The sequence below is a fragment of the Tyto alba genome, unplaced genomic scaffold (assembly GCF_018691265.1).
Source record: "Tyto alba isolate M040663 unplaced genomic scaffold, T.alba_DEE_v4.0 Super-Scaffold_42, whole genome shotgun sequence".
Classification (NCBI taxonomy): Eukaryota; Metazoa; Chordata; class Aves; order Strigiformes; family Tytonidae; genus Tyto; species Tyto alba.
In genome coordinates this window covers 13271429-13298047 of record NW_024881318.1, presented here as the reverse complement: position 1 = coordinate 13298047, position 26619 = coordinate 13271429, and the positions used below count along the sequence as shown (strand labels likewise).

The following is a 26619-nucleotide window of genomic DNA, read 5'->3' as shown; positions in this document are numbered from 1 at the left end:
TTGCAGTGTAAGTATAGTGTTACTCCAGTAATTCTGCATTGAAGTCTTGTCCCTCTCCCCTTTAAAATGTTTCTTTTAAAATGAGGGAACAAAAGTATTGACTTCTTTTCTTAAATCTCAGCACTGGTGCAGCATCTTCAGCTAGAGAGATCTGAATGGAAATGTAAAGTTCCTCCAGCTGGAAATGGTTTTACAAGGGAGGTACTGAGTGCAATTTTGTCAAAGACGCTTGTTTTAAACCTTGAAACTTTATTTCCATCATTGTGTCAACTGAGGAAAGTTTGCTAAAAAGAAGATATTTTCATATAAAATACCAAGCTTGCTCAGATAAAATATAATCTTCCACTTCGGAAGCAGGGATGAATCTTCATATTGCAGAGATGTGTGGACACTTACCTCATGGACTTAAACAGATGTAGGATTCTCATGCTTAGAGACTCTTATTTTTTTTCACCTGCAGTGTTTTTGTGACAGTCATCTTGAATAAGGCATGAGATGCACCAACTCCCCCCCTTTGCTGTGCCAGCAGAATCTGTGAGTCAGCGTAGCCCAGCTGCAGTGGCTTCACAGAACTGGATGCTGTCTTTGAGGACATGGCTCCAGCAGTAAGAGCTGGGCTGGATGCATGTGCACGGAGTGGTGTGATCTCAACCTCACTGCGTCCCTGCAGGGGTTGCAGCAGATGCTCAGGCTCTCTGGGCTGGTGAGCACCACAGCTTTGAAGAGGAGACGATCAGATGTTAAGGCAGCCTATGCTGCCATAAGAGCCATACCCCCTCTTTCAAGCAAAAAGCAGCATGCCAGCCTGTACTGCCAGCTGAACTGTGCTGTTGTAAGTGAGGGAAGAAATACAAAAACATATTGCCAGCAAATGTCACAGTTTGTGGGTGAATGACTTGTCAGCCTGGCAGTCAACTGTGGTTGAAGGGGAAATGCATTGCATTTGTAGTAAAAGTTTCTGAATAGCTGAGGTCCTGATTCAAGTCATTATCATATACTGTTTTGTGTTCACCTGTCTCTATTAGTTCATGCTCTTTGTGGGGATGTGACTGGAAAGTGATTTTCCATACTCTAGTCTGTATCAGTCATCTGCAGGTAGAACTCTCAAGGAGTCACACTGACAGAAGGAGCAGAAGGTCCTCTTGTCAGGAGCTCAATAAGAAACCCTATTTGCTGATTGTTAGTGGGTTGGATTCTTCTCTCATAAGAAAACACCTTCACTGTGATAATTACCTCCTGTAAACTGTATTGATGATATGAGACCTAGGCTACTTCTGGAGGCCTTTGTGAAATTACATTCTTCAGGAGAAGCCACACAGTACAACTGTGGCTGGGTGCAGCAGGGAGTAGAGTCAGTGAAGAGTTAAACTGAAGTGGGGAAAGAGTTCAGCTTCAGCATCTGTGTTCTCCACATGGCTATGCTTTTGTGAGATACGTCTTGGCTCTCTATGAACCACAGTACTAGTCTCTGTTCTACATGGTGTACTTTTCATTCCTGGATTTAAAACATGGCGTGTTAATACAATTGGATACCCACCAGTGCGATGGAAATATAGAACAATTACCAAAATGTTTATGCAGAATGAGCAGGAGTGTCTGGATTCAAGGTGCTGGGCATGGTTGTAAATAAAAATCTGTTTGGCACGGCTCCTGTATAATTAAGATGCCACACATTGTCTCTGTGCATGGGTCACTGTCAGCACCTCAGGATTATGGTGGATATGATGGCAGGAGGCAGTTACCTCCATAATTTGATTGATGTAAAAAGCTGGACCTGAGAACTAGCAGCTCAAACTGGAGTTCAGCCATACAGATGGTTTTGGAAACTTCAAAAGCAGTCACAAACTCCCTGAACCCTGCCCCATTATAGCTGGGGGAGTAGTTATATCTGAAAAGTCCTTGGAGCAGTTGGAGTAAATGGCCCTAAACTGCACTGTTTGTGCAATTTAATATCCATTTCTGCTCAAAGCAATTCTGCAGGGATTTTACATATGTAAGATCAGAATAATTTAATTTTGCTGTGTTAAAGTCTATTAGCTCTCCTACAAACAGGAAATAGTTCACAGCTTCTTGTGAACTATTTCTTCTGAAATGACAGGGGTGGGAAATTCAAATGAATTACCTTTCCCTCTATAAGCACAGGTGTATACTCAGTGTTGATTATTGTTCTGCTTCAGATGTTTGCAAATACTGCAGAAGTGGAAGCATAAAAAACAGATAGAGGCATGGTAGATGTACACCAGCTATCCTGTGACTAAACATAACGCAGTCTTAATGTCATTCTTAGCATTTATTTATCCTGCTGTCCTACTGGCTGTGCAAACTGGAGGAAACACAGATTACAATGAAATTGTTGATCTCTCTAGCATAGATGAACCACTTGGGTTGTTCTGGGTGTTTTCTGGCTGTGACCCTATTTCTGTTTCCATGACCCTGTTCTCTTGGGCTCAGGCCACCCACCTCTGTGTGCTGTCTCAAGATCATCCCACATCACACCCCTCGATTAAAAGGTGTGGATCTACAGGCACTTTACACAACCTCTTGTAGTGATACTCAATTTCCAGATATGATAGATGGTCCTGTAGCTTTGATTGAAAATATTGCTTTAGAGGTAAAGTAGGTACAAGATGGATTTTTGCTTGAACAATTGTAGAGACAGAGAAGAACTTTATATGGAAATTTTAACCAGTTTAAAGTAAATTGAAAGCCTTCGAGTTTTGCTAGGTTAGAGCACAGGTTACAGGTAGGGTAGAGGCTGTCTGCTTCATGGGAAGTGAGATGTCTCACCCAGGAATTATTATCTTGACAGGAGACCCTCTTTAAGACAAATGGGTTCCCATTAGTGAGTGAAAATAAGAGGTCTGGGAATTAGGAGAGGAAGATGGTAAGAGCTAAAGAAGGTATGTGAAAAAGCAGTAAAGAGCAAGTGAACCTAAAATCATGTCCTGAGATAGCTGCACTTATCTTACAGGCTAATTGTTATGATTTGTGTTGTTGGTACATTATGTGATTATACATTGTAATGGGCCAGGGCTCTGCTGCCTCTTTTGAAGGTCATTACAATGCACTTAGGTATCTTGTGTTTGTACAACATGAACATCATTAGATAAATCTGTATGCAGCAAAGGATGCTGAAGATATGCCTAGGGGTTAGTCTATATGTAGATGAGCTTTTTAAAACACTAATTTAATCTAAAGCATCGGAAACTCTGTCTGAGCCATGGTGCTGGGGTCAGGGACCTAGTGAGACTGCTTTAATATAGCTCTAACATACACATTAGGTAGCAGTTGGAAAGACAGTCAATCTTTCAAGGTTTAAGCAGCACTTTCTGAAAGTGCCTTCAATTAGCAGCTAATGGCAATCTTTCTTCAGTGATACTCTTGTTATCTCGTATAGCCAGATAATGAGAATGATCACCCAGAGACACCACAATTTATTTACCATTTTTTATTTCATTCGGAGGCTTCTGGATATTTGAGCCAGCAACGTTCCTGATTTGTGCCTCCATAAGTCAAGTGCCTGAGTTCAGCTTCAATCTACCATTGCTCTGAAGATTTACATTTCAGATAGCTTTTTTCCGGCAGCACAGATGTTACAAACCTTACATTAATGCACAAAGCTGCTTCTACCCTGCAAAAGATGGAACTAGTAGGTAAAGAAAACTATCTCTTTCCCATGCCTGTCTTCTTAACGATAATGGAATTTAAAAAATCAACAATGGGCTGTTTCAGCTAAGTATATTATGTCCACCAGTATTTGAAAAGAGAATAATGAGCTGAAAGTGTTTCAGTGCCCACCCACAGTGTTAATTGAAAGCTATGGAGACAAAGAGGTAGAACCAGACTCAAGGGACCTTTTCTACATAAACTTTATGTGAACCATCTCTCCTGGATCTGAATGTATGGTCTAAGCCATCCTCATTAAGCTAAAAGGCTTCAGTGGTAATAAGAGGTCTTCTTAATGCTTCCTTTTATATTAATTCTATAGGCAACCTACAAAGCAAATTGAAATCCTTGCAGAAGATACCGTTCTTTTTGTTGACTCTTATATAGTCTCCACCTTTCTGTACACACTGTGCACAGCAAAAGAAGCAGATGCAAACATGGAGTTAGCCTCCAAACTTACAACTGAGAAGGTACCTGAGGAGGAAAGTTGTGCATTTTTTATTTACTTTTTAAGATCATGTGTTGCTCTTCCCCTTTTAATTGCAAGCTCCTTACGTGAGTGAGACTCATAGGGAGAAGAAATTGTCAGATGTAAAAGATTGGTAGAGAGGCAATTCTACATTGATCACAGATGTGTGACATCAATGAAACATTGGGATGTTCAGTCTGAATTATAGTAGTCTTGATGATAATAAGAAAAGAGTAAGTTCCTGAGAAAATTAACTGAGCAAAGAGCATGAAGCCATTCACAAGGCAATTCTGGAAAAACATTTTGCTGGAAAAGGAAGATGATAAGATGAGGAAATAAGCCTGTATGCTGAGACCAACCTTTAAAATGTCTGGGGAACGGTCTGGCCTGTGAGTCTTGTGATTTGTTTATGTAATTTTCTGCTTAATATCAGATGCTTGCAGGAAGGGACCACTTTTCAGGACTGTAATATATTCCTGGAACTGCAGCTCCTGACCACTTTTTTTTCCCCTGCAGTGTAGTTTGAAGTATAATATTGGTACTTATTGCTTTCTGCTGCATGCTACGAAATGTATTCGGTGGAAATGCATTTATGAAGATGCTCTTGTTGCAGGGGAAAGAACCCTGGCAGAGCATCCAGCTTTGCTGCTCCTGTGTTGGGCAGCTTCACTTCTCTGTATTTCGGTTTTCCCAAATATAAAATAGAGGATAATGGTTCAGACCTCTCCTGCAAAAACACTTTGAAAGATGAGAAGGAGGGTAGAAAAGCTGAGACTCAGGGAAAATAACGTCACAGCAGGGAACACGAATGAAGCCATCTGTGCAGTGTGGTGACAGAGACAAAAAGGCAAACAAAAGTTCAGGGAAATTAAAATGCAGACAAAAAACTGTGAAGCCATTCTAGATCAGTAGTACGTTGCCTGGGACATGGTGTGTGTTTCTGATCGCCTGACCTAAAAAGGATATTGTGGAATCAGGAAGAGCTTGGTGCTGTGACAAGAAAGAAAGTGTGCTGGTTTCTGTGGCATGGTGTTTTGGTAATGGGAGACGGGACTACAGAAGGGACCCCCTGTGAGAAGCTCCTCAAAAGCTCCCCCAGCTCCAAGTCAGACCCACCTCTGGCCAGTGCCAAGCCAATTAGCAATGGTGGTTGCACTTCAGCAATAATTTATTTAAGAAGGGGATCCTGAGAGGAGGTGGTGTTTTGTGAGGAGGAGTTGCAAGAAGGACAGACACCCAGGTCAGCAGAAGAAAAGGGGGAAGGTGTGCTGCAGCAGAGACCCCTGTGTCCCATGGTGAGATGGCAGGGCTGCCCGCCTGCCACTCGTGGAGGTCCACAGTGGAGCGGAGCCTGACATGAAGCCAGTGGAGGAGCCCACGCCAGGGCAGGAGGCTGTGCTTAAAGCAAGCCGGGACTCTGAGGGGAGAAGCGGCTCCCGCTGTTGTGGTTCGGCGCTGGGAGGACTGCAACACGCGGGGGGGACCCACTCCAGAGCAGCTCGGGAGCTGCTGCGGCCCGTGGGGAGGGATCACGCTGGAGGAGGTTGGTGGAGGACTGTCTGCAGTGAGAGGGGAGCCCCGGGGAGCAGGGGAGGGATGTGTGGTGTTCCCCCACCTCCCGAGAAGGAAGGAGCAGGAGCTGACTGTGACCCCCATCCCCTGCCCCCTGCGCCGCTGGGGGAGGAGGGGGAGAGATGGGGAGCAGAGCTGAGCCCGGGGAGAAGGGAAGGGTCGGAGGAGGTGTTTTTGGACATGCTGTCACTTCTCACTGTCTCACCTTGTCCGTTAAGTATTGTTTTTGTTAGTGTTTGAATTAAAGTGATATTTTCTTTTCTTCTCCTAACAAGTCTGTCTTTTGCCCGTGACCATAATGGGTGAGCCACCCCTCCCTGTCCATAGTTGGATTCCTTAGCCATTTCTACTTAATTTTCTCCTTCCCATTCCTGAGGAGTGGAAGAGGTGAGTGAACATCTGCAGGGTGCTCAGTTGCCCTCAGGGCTCAAACCACGACAGAAAGAAGCAGTGAAACTGGGATTGTTTCTTCTCAAAGAAGCAAATAGTAGGAGGCATACTAGGAAGAGAAGAATAACCAAGGATGTAGAAAAAAGAGATAAGAGGCTAGTAGATACCCAAAGTCCTACTCCAGAACACAAGATATTAAGGACTTAGTGTGACTGAAAAACGCAGATCCCAAAGCTGAGTCAGTGGGGTGAGGGGAAGAGCCTGGGATGCAAATGCATTCCTACAGTTTATGGACCTACTGGCACAAGACACCAGTTAATGGATGAGGAGGATGCAGGGTTCTACACGAAAGTGAAAATGAACAGTATGAAAAAGAGTAGGCATTCTTTTTTCAGTACCTCTGGCAGCCTTCTTGTTTCTGGGGCTTGAAAGGGAACTTCCCCAAATGCCAGATCATCCTGAAAGAGGTTTCTTACCTCATTTGTGGTGAATAAGCACAGGCCTTTGGTAAGATCAGGGTAAAGATTGGTGCTACGGCTCTGATTTATTATATTTCCCTTGCTGTTCCTTCACTGAGTGCTCCCACTCTCCCAGCTCTCAGTGGAAAACGGCTGTACAGGCAGCGGGGTGATGCTGGCAAGGAAACTGGCAGGGTTGCTGTGGGAACGAGAAATTGGTGGTTAGCAAAACTGTAAACTGACCTTCAGACTAGAAGGATGGTTGTGGGTAAATGAAGCCAGAGTGCGGAACACACTGTTGTGAGCGTGAGAAGCTGCAGGCTGGAACAGCACCTCTGGAGCATGTGATGAGTGAGTGGTCAGTAAACAGACTAGATCTGAAGGTCAGCAGGATGGAAGAAAAGAAAAAAGAAAGGTGTAAACGGGGTAATAAATTGAGGGCTTGCATACAAGATGGGAGCATTGGCTGTTGGCATTGCTGCCCCTTCACAAACAGAAGAGAGTTTGTTGTTATTCAGCACGTTGTCCCAATCATGGCTGGACTGAGACCGGCAGTTGCAAATAGGGTTGTGAGACACACCAGTGTGTCACAGGGAAGGATAGGTCTGCTGGGTGAAGAAAGACATGGCCAAGCCATGCACATGCAAGATGAAGAAAGGCATAAAATCAGAATTCCTCAAATGGCCAAGTAAGTAATTTTGTGGGCTAGTCCATGGCATTTGTCATGACAGATCATGTCTGAGCACTTCAAAAAGTCCTTGTCCATCTCTGCGGCCCTACTGCTAGGTAAGGGGATGGATTAGGTAGCCTTACCAGATGCCCCTAGTGCTTTCAAAATCCCTTCCCTCTTTCTCATGATCTTCTGACTGGACAGATAAGGGCTTCAGGCAGAGACTGATTTAGGCCAGAAGATTGTTTGGGGTTTTCAGTGCAACATACCTATTGCCTGATGATTTTTCCCCGCTCCTGATTCATACCTTTTTACCTACTTAAAGTGCAGCTCCCACGCACTTTGGTAGCATTTGTAAGCACTCATCATATCATACTGCAGGGCTGTGATCCAGGACCCCAGCAGAGAAGGACGACCTTATTAGTGACCCTTTGTGGGAAATCTGGTTTTAGAGACTTGGCACATTTCATGTAAAAGCACAGAGGTCCCAGTTCTTGAAGGACAGCCCCATGTTGTATAACCCCAAGGTCATCTTTCCTCATGTGCACTCTGCTTCCCTCTTGCCTGCATGACTTGCAACTTCTGTAAGAAATCATGTACTTGGGATTCTGTTCCTTCCTTGCATAACCCTGATTCATCTCCAGTGTAGGTCCATGCTAGCTCCTGAATTACTGAGGGGAAGTGTTGACACGAGTATGTCATTAAAGACTGTTTTGTAGCACATAGTTTGCAGGGGCTCAAATAAGGCTGCAGTAGCTGTATTTCAGAGCTTGGCAAACCAGTCCTGCTGGGTTTTTTTTCTAATGTCAGTTTCCCTGCAGTTTTAACTGAGGAACACGTACTATAAGGAAACCCCAGCATGGTCTGGCATAGCAGCACCAGCATGGCTCTGGGCCATCTGAGCACATTGTTCCGTGCCACCAGCCTTAGCTGAGTTCAGGCCACAGAGCCAGCTGGGTTCCTAAATACCTTCATTGCAAGAAGGCTTCTGAAGATTCACTCAAAGGTAGTCTGGGACCAGCTGGGGAGGTCACAGCAATGGTTGATTGTTGTCCTTCATGTGCGCAAGCCCTGGCGGAGCACAGAGATGCATCATGTTGCAGATGTCTGACAATTATGTCCTCTAGTGCTTCTAACCCCTAACCCTGACTGCCTTTCACTGTCCCTGTCCTGTCTCTTCCTGGTCTTCTTGAACCTGTTCTTATAGGAATATCAGCCATTCACATTTCCGCTCCTGCCTACCCATCCAGTCTGTTTCCCCCAACCCCTTCTCCAGTCAGCTCTAGTCCTCCTGGCAGACCCTACTTTCCCTCCCTGCTCGTACCCTGCCAGACCCCTGCCCTCATCAGCTCAGCCTTGGACTGCAGATGGTGAATGGGATATCACTTAGAGGGGAGGGCTCACAGTGACAAAATATCTTCTCAGCATTCCACCCCAACAACAAAAAAAATGTATATAAAATTATATATAAATATATATATGGATTTCAAATCAGGTTCAGAGAAATGTCCAGAATGCAAAATTTCACCCCAGAAGTGAAAAAAACAGTCAAAATGCAAAGATCTGGGCACTCACCCTCAGTAGGGAAAGCAGGCAAAACCTTCCATGGCTCACAGCAGTCTGCCTTCCAGCAAGGCCTTTGGGAGCCTCACTGCAGGGCTTTGGGACCAGTCTGTGTCTCCACAGCAGAAGGAGCAGCAGCCTGGAGGATGCTGACTAAAGAACAAGAGCTGGTGTGTGTGTGCCTGAGCCTGTCCCAGGAAGCACTGATGCTGTGGTGACCCTTTCATCTCCCTTCCCAGCTCAACCAGGGATCTGGTTTGGCTTTTTGTGCGTGCAATGAGCTCCCTCAACCTCCTGTTCCCACCTCATGTGGTCTTTCCTCCCGTGCTCCACAACCTCTTGCAGCTCCTCGAAGGAGGCTGGGGAAAGATGGCTTGATTTCGGCTGATAAAGGGTCTTCCTTCGAAGGAAAAGCGAGGTGAAAGCTGTGTGGCCTGATATCTCTTTCTGCTGCTGTTGAAGGGGGGCAGAGAACACAAGCTGGAGCCAAATAGACACCCGCTCCATTGCAGAGAGCACAGAGGGGAAACAAATTTTCCTATAAAAATGCTCCCCTTGTGCTGCTAAATGGTGTCTACTTGCCTTTATTTCAGTAAGTTCCTGCCAAGCCCAGTTTACCTCAAAATTTAAAGTACTCGACAGTCTTTGTTCAGCCCTCTGTGCTACATGAAAGATAACAGCACTAAATATCTTCAGACACTCTCAAGGGATGGCCAGGAATGCGGCTGGCATTTTTGGTGCCCCTGACTTTTAAGCTCAACGTGGTAAAACACTAACCAGGCTTGCCATTTTCTGTCTGGCAGCACTAGGGCTGTCAGCCACCTTGCTGAGCCCAGCCCCAGCAGGCAGTGTGGGGCTGGCAGCCTCTCCAGCACCTTTACAGTTCATAGACTGCAGCTCTTCAATAACCAAGGAATTGGGAGCAAGTTTAACAAATAGGGTAAATGATAAAAGCTGCCACTTCTGGGAATAAAAATAATTTTTTCTTCAGAGGCCTCAATTTTGCACTTTTTTTTTTCAGGATCAGGAGTGGAAGAAGTATCCCTGCCCTTTGGAGACAATAATTTGTAAACCATGTTTATAAAAATCAGCAATTTCCTTTTAAGTCGGCTTCTGTGCCTTTGTCTCAGCTTCCCTGATTAGTCACATAATGAGGATATTTCTAATACAAATGCGTCAGGGGAGAAGGGAGCCAAACAGCTCTTTATCAGAGGAGAATCTGTATCCCCTCAGATGCTAATTAGTCACGGAGACATAAGCGTGGGGGGCGGGGGCGAGGCGAGCTCCTATTTTAGAATCCGAAATGATTTGTGCCCTCACAATTTCTCACACAGGGCTGGAAAGCTATGCCAAGGTAGTGAGCAACTTGAGATCTCCCTTGGCTTTCACATCCCCACCCCTCAGACATGTTTGCTGGGGTTATTTCTGTCACAAGCTTGGCTAAAGAGAAACTCCTTATAAATATGGAAATCTGATGATTGAGCTCTCCATCTCTTGGGACAAGTTGAAAGTGGTGTGCTAAAGAGAAAAGGGCTGCTGAGCATTCAGCTTGGTGGCTTTGTTTTTCTATTAGTGGAGGGAAACCGGCAAGGTTTTGATGCTGGGATCCACCTTTGCAGGATGGTCAAGTGACATCTCAGGCTGTGCTCATGACAAAGCACTGAAGACTTTGGACTAGTGGCCACACTGAGCATGACGAGATGAGGGCAAGAGCAGTCCTGCCTGCCCTGTGCTGCCCTCTCAAAGCCAATAGTGTTACCCGCCAAGATCCTGGCTGAACCCATCAGCCCGGGTTGTGGGGTCAGGAGGCAGCACTGGGTGGGTATGAAAGCATGGGCTGTGGCAGAGTCCCTTGCTCCATCCAGGCTAAACTGGTGTCCACTGCTGAGATCCTCACCTGTCTTCAGCGTGATAGATATGCTTGGTGTGTGAGCCTTGGGCAGCTGTTCATTTTTTGGGTTGTGTTGGGAGAGCTTATGTTTTTAGATTGGTTAAAGAGCTTTGAATGCCATCCGTTAGTATGCCTGAGAAATATCTTGAAACCTCCATCCCAGAGGGTGGGTCCCCACATGACTTTTTCAGGACTTTGTTTGGATCTTGCTGACAGCCTGTCGCCTTTCCTCAGTTTTCTCAGCATCCCTCCTTCCTGGGGCCAGAGGTAGCTTTGATCTTGGACAAATGCATAAATATTCACTCTTCCCTCTACATTTGCTATGCAGCGTTCCCAGATCTTCAGCTTCCCTAGAAAGCAGGGTGCTGAGTTCTTGAGATTTCTATGCTGATGACTTTAACTCTTTCCCAAGACAGTTTTGACTGAGTACCTGAAGGAAGATGCAGTGATTCCTTGCTGAAAGCACTTACAAGATCCATCCATACCCTTGGTTGTGAGTGCAGGCTGAGGAAAGTGCAGGCATAGAAACTAAGCTTGTATAGACAGCAGACACCTTGCTTAGGGTGCCTTGGTTTGAAGGCAACAGACCAGTCAAATATGAAGTGGGTGTGCAATGGAGAGGGCAGCCTGTGGTTTCAGCATGAATCCAGAGGCTGAAAAAAAGTTCTGCAGTCTGCACAGATCTCATTTTCATTCCAGAAACATCTGACATCAAGCTGACACTCAGCGGGTGGCATTGTCCATTGTGTGGGTTTCCTTGTTGACTTGAGATCTCAGTCAGAGAGCCGGCAGAGCCAGACACCCCTCCCCTCTGGGAGAAGGAAAATTTACTGGGTACAGGAGAAAGGCAGAATGAATAATGATTGTTGGCGAAGAAGTGAACAGAAGAAATCAAACAGCTCAGAAAAGGATCTGAGGGAATGGATTAAGGGTGCCAGGGATACTCCAGGAGCAAAAAGCAAGACCTTATTCATCTCACACTTATAGGAGTTGAACCTGTAAGAATCAGCTGTCTTTCTTAAAAAAAAAGGTTTTAACTGTTAACTGGAAAAGAACAACTGGCCCCAGAGGTATGCTAGTAATAGCTGTGACATTGAACCACTGATTGGAGACCTTGGCCTGATGAAAGGTATGGATGTGGAGCCGTCACAGCTTTTCCTACTATTGTTCTTACAGCCAGAGGCTCTGAAAGCTTAGTGACATTGTATTTGCCACACTGGATCCAGTCCATGGCCTATGAAAACAATTATCCGATCTCCAGGATGTTGGAGGGAACTTACATCACTGGAACAGGACTCTCCTACTTTCATTTGTATTCTGCTGGGACATTTTTGTCAAAAGATATCATTTCTGCAGTATCTGCCAGAACCAGCCAACATTTTTAGTGTTTCCTTCAGGCAAACTTTGATCTTGTCTTTCATGTACAGCTGGAACTGGCTAGCTGCATGCCGAGAGGATCTGTAAACCATTCTGTATATGCCCACGGACCTGACATTTCAGCAGTAATGGCACCACTTGTTATTCCCAGTCAGTTTCTCCAGGTGTTGGGGTTGTCCATGGGAAGGAAGCACAGTGCTTCTCCACCACATGGGAGAGTCTCTGGTCATCTTCATTTCAGGTGGAAAATTCAACTCTCTTTGAAAATAGACTTTTCCTCTTGATGAGCCTCCTTTAAAGCCTTGAAGGAGTAAAGATGGGACATAACTTTGAAAGAATCTCTAAACACTAACCAACGAACGTTAATTCAGTCACTACAAGATCCTACTGTGGTCCCTTATGGGCAGCACTAGGACTGTGCAGAACAGTGCAATTTTCTGTAGGATCTGGCTATAGCATGTAGCCAAGAGCCCGGGCTCCTGTTCCTGCCTCCATTCTCCAAACACACCATGATCCTGGCATTGACATTTTTATCAATTTTTAATCATTTTGAGGGTATCCTCCCTCATGAGTCAAGGTTTAAAGAGCAGTTGTAAAGTTGCTTCAGGGTTTTTGAGATCCTGGTTTGGCCAGGTGCCAACTGACTCTTACAATAGTTACCAAGGAATTTGTGATGTTTTATTGCCTTAAATACTCATATGTCTCATGTTGCACCTCAGATCTGTGGCTGTATAATCGGAAGTACAAAAGGAAAGGTGTAATGTTCTCATGTATATATCCTTTACAAGGAAGGAGGTGTTTTGGTCTTGAAGTATCCTGAAAACATACCTCTGTTAAGAGCTGGTTTTAAATAGTTATTGCATGCCATCTGCTTGGCAGGTGCTGTGGTGTGCAAATGCACACTTGCAGTGTGACATTTCTCTAATTTACAATGTTAATGATACAATTTAAGTCATGTAAAGTTAGCACAAGATACCAAACTTATAAATGTGTGTGATAGTAGTGTTGGCTTATGTGCGTGAGAAGAGCCTGCAGGGAAATATGGTGTTAAATGTACTCAATTATGATTGAAAGGAAAGGACTGGGGGCCACTTCTGCTTCTTGTTTCTCAGAAGGAAATCTAACAGAAATCATGTAATTACTCCCATTTTTCTTCCTTGTCCCTCAGTTGTTTTCCCAAAGTATTTGGTCTACTTACTGAATTGGTGCTTCCTCTGTTACCATAGACTCCCAGGATTAGTCATACCTCATCATCTAAAAAAAGAGACTTTCTTCCCTGTGCTGCAAATGTCATTTTTGATTAGGAAAACAGACCTCTGAAACATCTTGTTCCCTTTCCACAGCTTACGCCTTTCTGTTTGCTGCATTTTGTTCAGCTTGAATGTGGCAGTCGGGCAGACCCTTCATGGTGGGGCTTTGACAGAGCATTTCAGCACAAGCACTGCGGCACACACAGGCAGACTGTCACTTCTCTTCTGCCCCTGTCTGAAACAAAGCAAAGATCCAAACTTCTCATTACCTGACAGTGAGTTGACCTACCCTGACTGCAGGTATACACAGTAAAAAGTCATTTCAGTGATGTTCTGGTTCAATTTAATTAACATGACTTGAGGTTTTAATCATGTAGCAATATTAACACTACTGGCTTTTCAATTGCAGAAAAAAATGTCTTCAAATACCAGATTGTCTTACAGTTATAAATGAATCAGATTCAAAATCTGAATCTTATAGTGGATATTGCCGGCCTAAATTGCTACTATTACATAAGATCTGTTCAGCAGTTGCTCAGAAAAGGAAAACAGCAATGTTGTAATTGGCCCATTGGCAGAGCCAGTGGGAAGTCAGTAAACAGTTGTTGTTTATTGCTTTACTGAAACTGAGTCAGTAGCTGTCAGAATGTATTTCGATGCATCAGTCGCTGTGTCACCCAAATGCCATTTATTTTCACTTTAGTACAAGGTGTGGATGCTGAGATGAGCGGTTAGTGCTCTGGATCCAGCAGCATGCACATATTGATGAAAAGTGACAACCGTGCCTTCCTGTGAGCCTTCTGCTCTGGTCACCGCATGTTTCTGGAGTTCCTTCAATATATGAGACTTAGAAAAAAGATGGTTTTCTTCAGCTCGCCCAGAGGGAAGGTGAAGGCCAGCCATGGTCCTTGGCAGTGGGTAGGGGAGTTTGGAGAACCTCTTGTTCCTAGGATAAACTGGTGTTCTGCCTGAATGAGGCTGGCTTAGAAGAAGGCTGCTCTCCTCTTAAGACAGATGGAGGAAATGAACCTAAAAAGATCAGGGATCTTAGCTTGCAGCAAATCTGGGTCAGGTTGCCCCAAAACCAGATCAGCTCTGTTGACTTCCTGTGTGACAAATTGGTTTCTAACCCAGGCTTGCAGCAGCAATTCTGCAACTTCATCAGGCAACTGTACAGCTCTTTAGCCTTCTACAGTTTTCTTTGATATTTCCTTGCAACCCTTCTGCAATTTAAGGTAATTGTATCTTATTCTGGTGATCAGAAACATGAAAAAAAAAATTACTCCCTTTTTCTCTGTGACAGCCCTTTCTGTATCTGAGGACAGCTACTGAATCCCTCTTTAGTCTTCCCCTTTCTCTTCTGCACAACTCCATTCTTACAGTGATCTTGGATGGTTGTAGCTTCTAGCTTTTATCTATAGGACTGCTGAGAGGATTACATCTTCCTTCAAATAATGGGCTCCAAAGCTGTATGCTTAAGCTGAAGCCTGAGGGATGCAGAGGAGAGCATGAGTCTTTTGTGAGGTTTGCAAGTTCCATTCCTGCTGTATATCCCTCTGTGATGCTTTCCTTTCTCTTGCCTAACATGCCATTACTGACCATTGTTCATCTATATGGTGGATTCAGCTTGATCCACTATAAATCTGACAGCCTTTGAGCCTCTCCTTTTATGCTGTTTCTTACACAGACAGAGTATGCGCATCTTGGTTCCCAGTGCTTTTGTTCCTGGTGGTTTTTTTTAAGCACTTTATATTCATAGATATTTCATGTCAGTATTGTAGTGATATCTAGAGGCTGCAGAGATCTGTTGTCCAAAATATTGTAAGCTCGTGCTTTTACCTACCCACCTGTGCACATCAGAGTTCCCTCTCCAGATGTCTGCTGCCCACAGCTGCATTTCTCAGGTTAACCTAGTGTAGTACAGGTTGAGGCAGAGTGAACCTGCAAACAGCACAGGATTGTCTGTTCCCAGAGCAGAGAGGCTGAAGGCATAAATATTTATTTGCAGGACCAATGTCCTGGCCTGAGAGCCTGGGATGACAACATGGGAATGATAGAAACTTCCCGGTGATCTACATGTATCCCCTGTATTTGGGGTGCGTGTGGTTTCTCACTTGTTCTTCTATTCACTAAGTCAGTCTCTTGTGCACAGAACATCTATAAAATTTTCCAGACTCAATGTTTGATGTGGAAAAGAAGGAGAACATTTGCGTTTGTTCTTTCTGTTAGCATTTATTTGCAGCATGTGATCCACATGGGCAGCTTCAGAAAGCAGGAATCTGCAGAGCTGCAAGTGCTTGCTGTAGGCTGTCACACACATGTTGATACTGAGACTTCCAGCATCTTTAAGTTGAACAGAAGAGAGCAAGCATATCATTAGTGGGTACAGGAGAGAGACAAAGGTAGCTGGATGATAATCCTGAGCAGTCAGATCATACTGATTCAGCTGATGATGATCAGACCAAAGCTTCTGAATTATGGAGAAAAATGGTGGATAAAGCCCTGTATATTGGTTCTTTCCTTGAGATTAGTGGGTAAGGGCAATCATGCTTCTCTGCTTTTATCAAAAGACAGAGCTGCTTTAATGATCATAGAATTTTCCACAGACAGCAGAGTGGAGAACGTTTTCTTAGGGTTGTAAAAATGACTGATTTTTAGAATTGGAAAGGGTGGGCAGATAGAGACATCTCAGCTTTGTTTTTAAAGGGCAGCTGAAGGCCACAGAAACAGTGTGTGCCTATTCCCTTCCACATGCACTGGAGTCCCAGAGGATTTGCAGAGTGAAAAGCAGAGGCTTGTTAAGCTTACAAGGTGTCAGAAGTGTTGACTGTGAAGGAAGGCAAAGAAAGCTGCATTTTCCAAGATGCTACAAGGGTGTGTTTATACGTGGCACCTAGCTCCGTTGCTCAGGGTGTAACTGCACAGTTTGCTGGCTGTTTGGAGCCCCCCATAGTTATTGTGGGTTACTGGAAGAGGTGGACAGTAAGAACAAAAATGCTATTGACCTGGGGTGTTATGGCAGATGTTGTGCTTCTTGCTAAGAACTGCAGAAAGGAAAGGCAAGATTTAAAAAAAGAGAAAGAATAAAAACCCTTCTGAGCATACTGTCTTCCTTAAACCCCTGATTTTAGTTTAAAGTGGTTTCAGCTTCTTTCTGTGCCCCTGCATAGCAAGGATTCACAGCACTCCTGCTCCATAAAGGTTCACTTGGACTAATTTCTGATGTTCAGAAATGGCACATGGTACACACACTGTAGGACAGGGCTATACTTAGCAGGAGGGCAGTTTTCAAGTTCCATTGTGTTGAGCCTATAGAAAAAAAACAAACTAATAAGGAACCATCACACCATTTGAATGCTGTTGTTATGAATGCCCAACTAAGCTGTGAGCATGTGGGGAGAAAACTTTGATTAAACTCTGGCCCCAGACAAACATTCATGCAGCAGCCTAATTGAATATATTTTTTCCCTAGGAATGAACACATAAAGAGGCTTCAGGATCAAAAAATTCCTTAAATATATTAAATCCCCATAGCCATTTAAAGCCCCTACAGCCACATCTTGACACTTGCCTTTTGATTGTGAGTGTTGTGTTCACCTCAGCAAGCAGAGAAAAATCACATCATCTGGCCTGGGACTGGTCACACCGTGTAGCTCAGATTTTGATACTGGGGCCAGAGCTGAATGCATTGATTTAGGGAGACTTGTAAAAAAGGACAAAATCGCCAAGTGAATTCCAGTAGCGAAAGCCTGCAGTGAGTCTCGGTGTGCTCATAGGCATTCACAAGCAAAAGGCAAATTAGTCAAGTAAATTTTTCTCTGGGTGGATGAGCGACAGAGAGAGCAATGCACCCATTCAGTATGCACAGAAGCAAAGTGTGTTCGTGCAAAGAAGCAGCTGCAGGCGAGCTGCCGTGGGAATGCCGTCATTCTTGCAGCCAGAGTTGTTACTATGGAGCCCTGTGCGTTGCTGCAGAATGTATATGAAGTGACAGATACCAGCACCTCGGCACTCCTGGGCCACAGATAGATACCTGCTGGCACTGGGGACACTGTCTCTGGCCCAGCTTGGTTTCCATTTGGATCCATTTTGCTCTCTGGAGGGAGCAGGGCTGGCCTGCGCACGCAGAGATGGTCACCCGGGCTCTGCTGGTGCTTTGTGATTCCTCTGTGCCCCTTCATCAGGGTATGTCTGAGACCAATCCTGGGATAGAACAAGAACTGGTCTTTGGTTGAGATCATAGAATAGGTTCTGACACAGGAAATAAAGATAAATATTTCAAGTCAGATTAAAGGTCTCACCTATTCCTGTGTCATGTCACCCAGAGGACAAGAACAGGGTGATCCGGCAGTGATGCCTCCCTGGTTCCCTCCCTCCAGCCATCTGTGCCTACAGGCAGCCTGAGCCAGAAGCAGTGCTTTTGTATTTGATTGATGTTCATTCAATTCATTTTTCTCACCCTTTCCCGTGCCCCTTTTAGCATCCACAGCAGCACATCATCAGCTCTATGGAGAAGTATGGAGTTTGTTTCCAGCTGCTGCAAACTGCCACTTGGTTTCTTATGCTTGTAGAAAATAAGGGGTAGCTGATCTCTATTCACCTTCTCACCCCACTCAGAATAATTTAGACTTCTCCCAGAGCCCCTGTCTGTTGTCTCTCCCTGGCTGAAGAGTCCTGGTCTGTCTAGCTGGTCATCTAATGGAACCTGTCATCTGAAATCTCTTCTTTGTGTGACAGTAGCTAGCTACAGCTCATCATTTTCATTTTTAAAGTTGGGATTTTTTTTCTTCTGTGTACCACTTCACGTTTAGCTTCATTTAATTTCAACTGCTGTATTTTTGCCATTCAATTGCAGTATTTTGTCTTTTAGTGTACTTATTAAAGTAGGATTTTGAACCTAAAATGCATGTGATTCATCATTTATGCCTAACTAAGTTCTGGGGGCCGGCTTTTTGTTTGCAATCTGCTCTAACCTTTTTAACCAGTCATTAGACTGCTGCATTAGAGGACAAGTGCAGCAGTGACTGCATTATAGGAAAGCAGAAGAAATTGCATATGGTTCAGCATTACCTATTTAATGTCATTGAATGCAAGGTCTTGTAAGCACCATCCATTTGAAGTCCTGTCAAAGTCTGCTGGATGGTGCAAGAAGCAGAATTTAGAATTTCGATAAAACATTGTAACCCTATATATGTTATTTGACCAGTTTCTATGAAGATAGAACCTAATTTAAGAATCACATTTTATCTCATAAGCACAATGTATTAAAAAGAACTAACGTGCAATGCAGAGAGAAAGCAGGTATGGGGGAAGAAGGGGTAGTGGCTCACCAAGTGATTTTTTTACTGAGAGCAAAGAGCGATGGTACCTTGCTTTGAAACTCAGTGACTCTGCCTTGCATACACGTGTCAGTGCCATTGATGAGTTTCATTTTTATAAGAAATTGTGTACAGAACACAAACTCCAGAAACTACGAGATGGACTATATCAAATCACCAGTTTGGAATGGTATTTTCTAGTATTTAGTTTCTGATGTTTTGTTCCATTTCTTACAAAGTGATGGTTTCTTCAGATGCTGGACCTAATGTTGGATTTTTGTTTTCCCTGTGCAGCACTACCTATTATAAATCCAAATTTACATACACATATATGTATATGTATATGCATGTTTAATTTATTTTCCAGCTTCTAGGTGGGAAAAAGTGAATGTTTGAAAACCAGTTTTAATTTTCACTATAGTGCCAAGTAGATGTAGTTCCAGCAGGTTTAAAGTTTGCTGTGAAAGGACTTTAAATATTTTTAGCAGTGGTAGAACTGCCTGAATTGGTAGTTTGTGTCTCTCTGATTCCTTTGATGTGCTATACCATAGAATACAACACTACCTGGATTAGGTTGTCTGCAGCAGACGTGATGGAGAGGACTCATTGTTCGGGGAGCTTTGGTTTTTGGGGGGATTTCAGTGACAGTGAAAGGTGCTGTGCTGACAGATACTGAAATTAAATCTTTCCAGTTAGACACAAAATAGGTTCAGTATCGGAAGTACAAGCTTCTTCATTCCTCTCCCAAGAGGAACCAGAAATCAAATTCTGCTATTCATTTAGTCTTCATTCTTTCAGAGCTGGATTTTAACACAGAGCTGGTCATGAAGTTTTTAGTTTTAATCATGAGGTTGACTGTTTCACTTGGAATTCAGCTGAAACTAAATGCATTTCATACAACAACCCAAAGAGTCATTACATGAAAATGGCTTGGGACTACTGCCAGCCCAGGCTGAATTTGAACTGATGACCCACCCTCCACATTACATTCCCAGTATCATCCATCATATAAGTCCGATGTTGAAATCTGGTGTTTCCAGAGGTACTTTTAGCATACTAAATGTGCTTCCAAGATTCTGTGGTTTGCCCTGGGTTTCAGCTGTTCCAAACGCTGGCATGTTCTCTGCTCCCTCTGAATGCAGGTGGGAATAGACTCGCCTAATAGCCAGTTAGAGAAGAGACTGCATAACTTTTAGCTAAACCATTCTGTTTTGTTTCCTTTTCTTTCTTAACAGGATCCAACAGCTGCATCTATTTCGGACAGAGATTGTGATACAAGAGAGGGAGAGACTGTAGCCATGAACTATAAGCCGTCCCCACTTCAAGTGAAATTAGGTGAGTCTTTGATGATGGAGAGTGAAAAGGCTGAATCCAAGGTTTGAAATACGGTGATTGTATGCAGATCTCCATGCATGTGGCTGAGAATGCCAGCTCAGCTGAAACAACTCACAGAGGAGTTTTATCGTTGTGAATCTGCTGCTGAGGGAACTGACCTACAGACATGTAAGGACCCTGTATCTTGGGCTGTGGTAGAGGGAGGAAGCTATGCCTTGAAAGGAAGGCATATCTTTTTAAACCTACAGATTTTTATCAAGCTAAGATCAAGGCTTGGCCAGATAAAGAGTGAAGATAATATAGAGGGACTGTAAAAAGAAGAGAAGACAGAATAACTGAAAGCAAAAGGGAGAAGATCAGAGTCTTGAGCCGCTACCAGGAAAAGATAGAGCTGTGTTACTGTGAGATGGAGGGCTTGTAGGTCTGTAAAGGTTAGCATACAAATACACATGCTATTTCTGAGCAATGTTCTTTAAGTTCTAGAAGCAGAAGCATCCAATTAACAGAATACACTCTTTCCTCACAAGGCTGATGCTTACAGGAGGACAGCAATCCAAGTCAAAGGAACAGTGTGCTTTAAGGAGCAGTGTGCTTTTTGCTCAGAGAATGGATAAAGAATGGGAATCTAAGTCTGGAAAATTTCCCAATAGGAGCGGGAAGCAGCCCCCTGGTTGTTCTTCACATCAGAACAAATGGCATTGACACAGAACAAATGGTATTGAGAGGATGCTGCTGGAGCTGATTGAGGGTGACTATGCCGTGTTGGAGAAGGCTCTGAAAGAAGTGGGTGCTCACACGTTCTCTGGAATATAGCTTTGGCCCCTACTAGGTGGGTGATAGGGAAGGTCAGCAGACAGCTAAGGTTTGAAGAAGATTAGGGAAATTTTGGGCCTTTGTGTGTGATTATGAAGAGATGTTCTCAATAAATTGGTTTTGTCCAAGGACCTGCAGTACAGCTGCAAACACTAGTGTTGGCTTCATTTATAAGAGGAACCTTAAAGAAACACCAGGAAAAGGCTGGGGAGCTCTTGTGAAATCTCAGGGTTCTGTCTGAGTATGTGGTAAATTGAATAATCAGACAAATCTGGTCACAGAGTAGACCAGTAAACGGCAAATGAAAATAAAGTCATTAAATAGGCAAGATCTCACTGAAAGAGTAACTAAGAAGGAGAAGACAGAAAGTTGGATATGGAAACACGGCAAGATTATGCAGCAAAGCGGAGGACCCTGAGCAACTGATATGGGATATGGGCAAGTGCAGTAGATCTGTCCTGCAGTAGCAGTCATTAACACTCTAAAAACCAATGTCTGCTTTTTAGGAAAATGCAGGGAGCAGCAGTATGTGTTAATGACAGCATGACTCACAGTTTGGTAAAAGATTATCACTACCAGCATGCCATATGCCACAAGGATTGTTTTTCACTGCCAAGAGAGTTCTGTAATGTTATTAGAGAGATAATTACTACTGCAATAGTTGTTTTGGACAATTTAACATCAGGAATCAGGTTGGAGAGCCATTGATGCTATTATTGGTAAGTCTGAGATATTCTTGCATTTCTAGGCAATAAAAATACCCTCCAGAGATTCGCTAATGTGACAGGAAATGGTGCTATTTTGGATTTGGCTTTGATAAATCATCAGGACTTTATGGAAGATCTGATCATAGGAAATAGATTTGGATTCAGGGTTAACAAGTTCAATTCATGCAAATTAAATAAAAAGGTAATTTGAGATAGATCTGTAACAAAACTCAGTTTTATAAACTAAGTGCTTTAGGAAAGACAGTAGATGGAGAAACCCAGGAATTCAAATCACATCAGGTAGTGTTGAAGGAGAAAGTATCAGAAGAAAAGACATTGCTAATGGAGTTCTCAGTCATTTCATTTATGTGTTCGTTAATGACTTTGACACAAAAAGCAGGAGTTGGCAAAAAAAATGTAGTTATAGTATTTGTACCAGTACAACAAAGACTCAGAAAAAACTTAGAGAAAAAACATAGAAACTGGAATAATAGAAATGAGAAGAATTTGACAGGAGAAACTCAGTCTGCTGTAAACTGGAATTTACCATCTGGAGGTGACTAAGGAAGAGGAAGCCTGTTACATTAGTTGATTGCAAGGTAACTAATTATTAAAGTGGTCTAATACATGAAAATACACCGTAGTCACACTTCTTAGAGCCTAACAGCTTTTTTCCAAGGATCGGATACAACAGAATGATTAGTCTTTCTGCTGGAACTTCTGATTTGCCACATAGGGAAAATTTTATTTCGTGTAGCCACTGCTAAATGTTACTACCCATCAGTAAAGAGGGGAAGGGAGGTACTGGAAGAGTCTGAACAGTTTTTGCAGTAGGTGGAGGTATACCATTGCCATGACCTCCTTTACAGCTAGTGCTTCTGCCCAGCAAATACTCAGTGCTGGCCACAATGTGCTTATGAAGGTAATAGTGGGTGAAACCTACCTGCCTAAGCTGAATTATCTTGCAAGCCTACCTTGTCTCCAGAGAGAAGTCTGCTCAGACACCCCTTGCTCTGCCTGTGCAAACAGCGTGTCTCTTTAATTAGGTGAACACGTTTCTAGTGGCATTTGGATTGACTCTCCACTCTTAGCTATACCCAGATGATCTCTAGGTTTCCTGGGGCAAAACAAGACTGACAGTATTGTCTGTAGCCAATGTAACATGCCTTAATACACACCAGCTCCTGCTGCTGTTGTTCTTAAAATCTGCCCAACCTTTACAATTTTCAAGCAGTTTAATGGCTCGCAGCTCCCAGCTCTGGCCCCCTGTAACTAGATTTTTTTGTCTCTTATGCATTAAACTTGTCAAGATTTGGATTTTTTTTTAATCTCTTTAAGGCTAGAAAAAGTTAAAGTAGTACATAAATGTTTAATAGCTTAACTGGAAAAGACATTGTTGGGCATGGTAGTGATTAGGATTTTAATCCCATTGGAGGTTTTCCGTATGGATAGTGGCATTTGTCACTATTAAATCAGAATCAATTGTTCAAATGTCAAATGCACTGATGGAAGGTTGATAAATGTAATGTTTCACTCTGTGCAGATTCATATATAAATCTGTCATATGGACTTGCTGGAAACTTGGTTCAAGTGAGCTCAATTAAATACCAGCTCAGCATGAATACAACTTTTCCTTTCAGAGGCTGCAGTGATTGAAGTGTGAGAGAAAGAGTGTGCTGTGCTGCCCACACTGAACACAAGTTTATCCTGCTGCTTGAGTGGTCTTTTCCTTGGTTGTTTCTTTTCATGTGCATACATACATTTGGCCACGTGTTTGCTTGGGCGGCCAGTTAGATATAAGAAAAACTTTACAGGTGGCTCATATTTCTAGTGACTTCCTAAAGGTGACATCTAGCTTATAAGTGGAACAGTAAAATGTTTAGCTTGCTTCTGGGGCCACATCAAAAAGAGGAGAACCCCACACCAAGGGGAAGTAGTATCTCCCAGTTCATGTAGTTCATAATCTTAAACCCTTATTGGTATTATATCCATATTAATTATGTATTTCTGATTTTTGTAACACTCCCACTTTTTGTCAGGAACTGCCAGGCTCAGCCATGCTTCCTTCTTTCAAATTACTTGATAAGGAGGCTTCTGACAGCATTGGGTATACATTAGTGCTTAGGAGATGTCTCTAGCACATCCTTATTAGAAGGCATATCCAGATGGAGCACATATCACAAGCCTTTTGAAAACAGAAGAGAGTTGTGATAAGGAGGAACAGAATAATTCCCAAGTGTAAATCCCAGGGGCACCATATCCACTGGAAGGCAACGGATCCTCATGGGATCCCCAGGAGACGAGATATTTTAATGAAGCTTATGCCATCTGTTCTATTTTGCATTTTTAATTTCCTTTCTCTGCACTGAAATCCCCATCCAGACAGTCTATCTGTCTTACCAAGCAGACAATGGTGTTACAGCTTGTGTTAGAACAGAATGGGCAATGTGGCAATTGGTTGGAGTGCTGCAGAACAAGCTATAGTGGTGATGAGGGATGGTGGCAGTGGCATCTTCACCAGCACACCCACCACACCCAGAGTTTGGCAGTAAATCTCCCACATCCCTGTCTGCAGATGAACACATGGGAGAGGCAGACAGACAGAGATACTCATAACAGCCTTCATTCCTCCGAGATACCTGTTGCTTTAGATGTAAGCACCTTCTCTTCTTGGGCTAGATAAAGCACTGTTTTTGGAAGATTGCTCAGGGGTTGCCTAAAAGTATGTGAAAAATAAGTGTCTAAGCTAGACAAACTGAGTCCCACCTTAAGACCGAGTGAACTATATGCAGTTGAGGTCTCCCGCCACATGCCCAAGAGGAAGCCTAGTTCATGCTGATGCAGGCTTCAAAGTGTTTATGGTTTTTGTTTTTGATTTTCTTTGCCGAGCTTCTTGTAAAAAAATGAGCTGAATTTCAAATGTAGCAGATAATTTTTCTGCTTTCTTAGCAACTGCTTTATTCCCCTCACAGTTTAGATCTCATGATGGTATTTATCTTTATACTAAATAGCACAATGGCTGATACTAGTTGGTCCCATAAGGAGAAGCAAGTCTCACAAAGTTGCCTTTGGCAGAAGCTGCTGTAGCTCAAGTATATAATCCACCAGCCTAACCAGAAACTTTCCTTGCTTCAGAGCTGTTGTAACACTAACAGAACAGAGCTATTTCATTAATTGATAGGATACTTAACACTTTCCTCCTGTCAGCTGCATTGCAGGATGTTGCTTTTTTTCTCTAGGAAACATGGTGCAAATCGTTCTTAGAGCAGGTCAGCCACAGCCCAGCTACTGCTGAGAAGGAAATTCTGTTTGCTGGGAGCCTGGACCTATTGATAGGGTGAGCATAAAAGCCTCTTGAGTCACCCCAGCTTGGTCTTTTGGCTTTCTGTATGACAAGATGAAGATGAGTGAATGGCCATAGTGGGGCCTGAGCCAAGTAGATGGCTTGTAGAGGGGTGAAGGAAGTCTTGGTAGAAAAAGTCATTCTCTGACAAATAACCATATTGCTCATCTTCCAAGGAGGGATCTCAGATCAGACCACCAAGGCTTCTTGTCTGCTTCTGCTTCTTCCTGTATCAGTTTTGCCTCTCCATTTTAGGATGTATAAACATCCTAAGATTTTACCTGGTGACAGCAGAGGAGTTCATATGTCTGTCTTCCACAGTCTCTAGCTGGGGTTGCGGATTCTGCATCAAGACAGCAATTGGGTGTATCCACTTCCAAGCACTGAATTATTTTACTTGTGCTATTGGATTAATTCTTACATGTTAACAAACAGGATTCTCAAAAACCTCAAACAAGTAACTGGAATGATGTTTGCTTAGAGCAAGCAACTCTGCTGGAGGTAAAACAGCAACAGAAAGCCTGTCACAAGGAAATATAGCATGTTGTTCCCTGGTGTGCTTGACTTGGATAAAACTGAGGATGTAATTTATGATGGGGCCCCATCTTGATGAAGACTGAAGTGAACAGAGGAGATAATCTGTCTGGTGACAGGGGCTGATGACACATCTGTGGTGTTAGCTCGTGCCTTCCAGCCTGCTGCTGTGCGTTCATGGCAGATATTGAATTGCTGCATGATCAGGGAGGAGCAGTACTGGGAATATCAGTCAAGGAGCTGAGACCTACAAAACCCTCAGGGTTCAACAGAACAAAATTGGTGCATTTCTGGTTGAAATTTACAGATGGTCTCTAATCCCAGTAAAGGAAAGGCTGCCTATATCTCCCTATGTGGCTCCTGAGACTAATCTTTCAACTGGTGTACTTATTTAACCCCTTCTCCTAAGGTTGGATGTGGGTTCAGAGCTTTTTTTAAAGCATCTCCATCAACAATCCACAGAGCTCACAACAGAGCATCATGTCGCACTGCTGTTCAAAAGGATGTCTTGCTCAGAGATCCCCTTCCAGGGCTGCTCTTGCTGTGTGTCAAGATAAAACACTGGTCCTGGGAGATGCAGTCCCATAGAGAGCAGGCAGCAAGCATCTTGTGTAGGCTGAATGGCTTGGTATTTGTCTGCATCCATGGCTCCTTCTCTGTGTTGTCCCTTCCCAGTCTGCTTCACAGCTTGTGACTTCTAAGCTTGTCATACAAAAGACAGAATAATAAGGGGATATTGTAGTAGACTGGACAAATCAATGCCATTAGTGTATCCTTTTGTCAGGACCTCAAGTACTGTACTGTTCCCAGTTGCTCTTCTGTAACAAGGTGATTAATGCTAATTAAGTACAGCAGCTGTTGTTTCTGGGAAGAAGCTCTGTAGGTAAATCAGGGGAAACATCTTATAAAAAAGATGTAACACTTAATCTAGGCTGCCAGGTTCCAGCTCTATTGACAAAACTGCAGGTTTCCATATCCATAACTGTTTGTATGGCAACCTCAAGTGACATCATTACCTTAAGTGCAAAAAGCCATTCTCTTCCCCTGGGAGCATCCATTTCCTTGAACACAGTCTGTACTGTATATGGGGGGGATGAGTAATGTGGAAGCCAGAGCACAGTTGCAATATAGCACTGCTATTGATTTTCTTCATGAAGATAGAAATGCTGCCTACCACCTGGAGGTCTCCTGGGGCTTGGGAGAAATTTATTTAAACATTATTTCATGTGTTACTACTCTTTCCATTTATAAGAGAAACTGTAT

General features: G+C 43.4%; 1 protein-coding gene across 3 annotated transcripts in view; it reads left to right on the top strand.

Moving 5' to 3' along the window:
* Nucleotides 1–26619, top strand: part of FAM219A (family with sequence similarity 219 member A) — a 103089-nt gene that overhangs the window by 37801 nt on the left and 38669 nt on the right. For all 3 annotated transcript variants that reach the window (XM_042804449.1, XM_042804447.1, XM_042804446.1), the window contains exon 2: nt 19860–19959. In XM_042804449.1, the coding sequence (XP_042660383.1) occupies nt 19860–19959 (100 nt within the window). The remainder of the gene's footprint in view (nt 1–19859; nt 19960–26619) is intronic.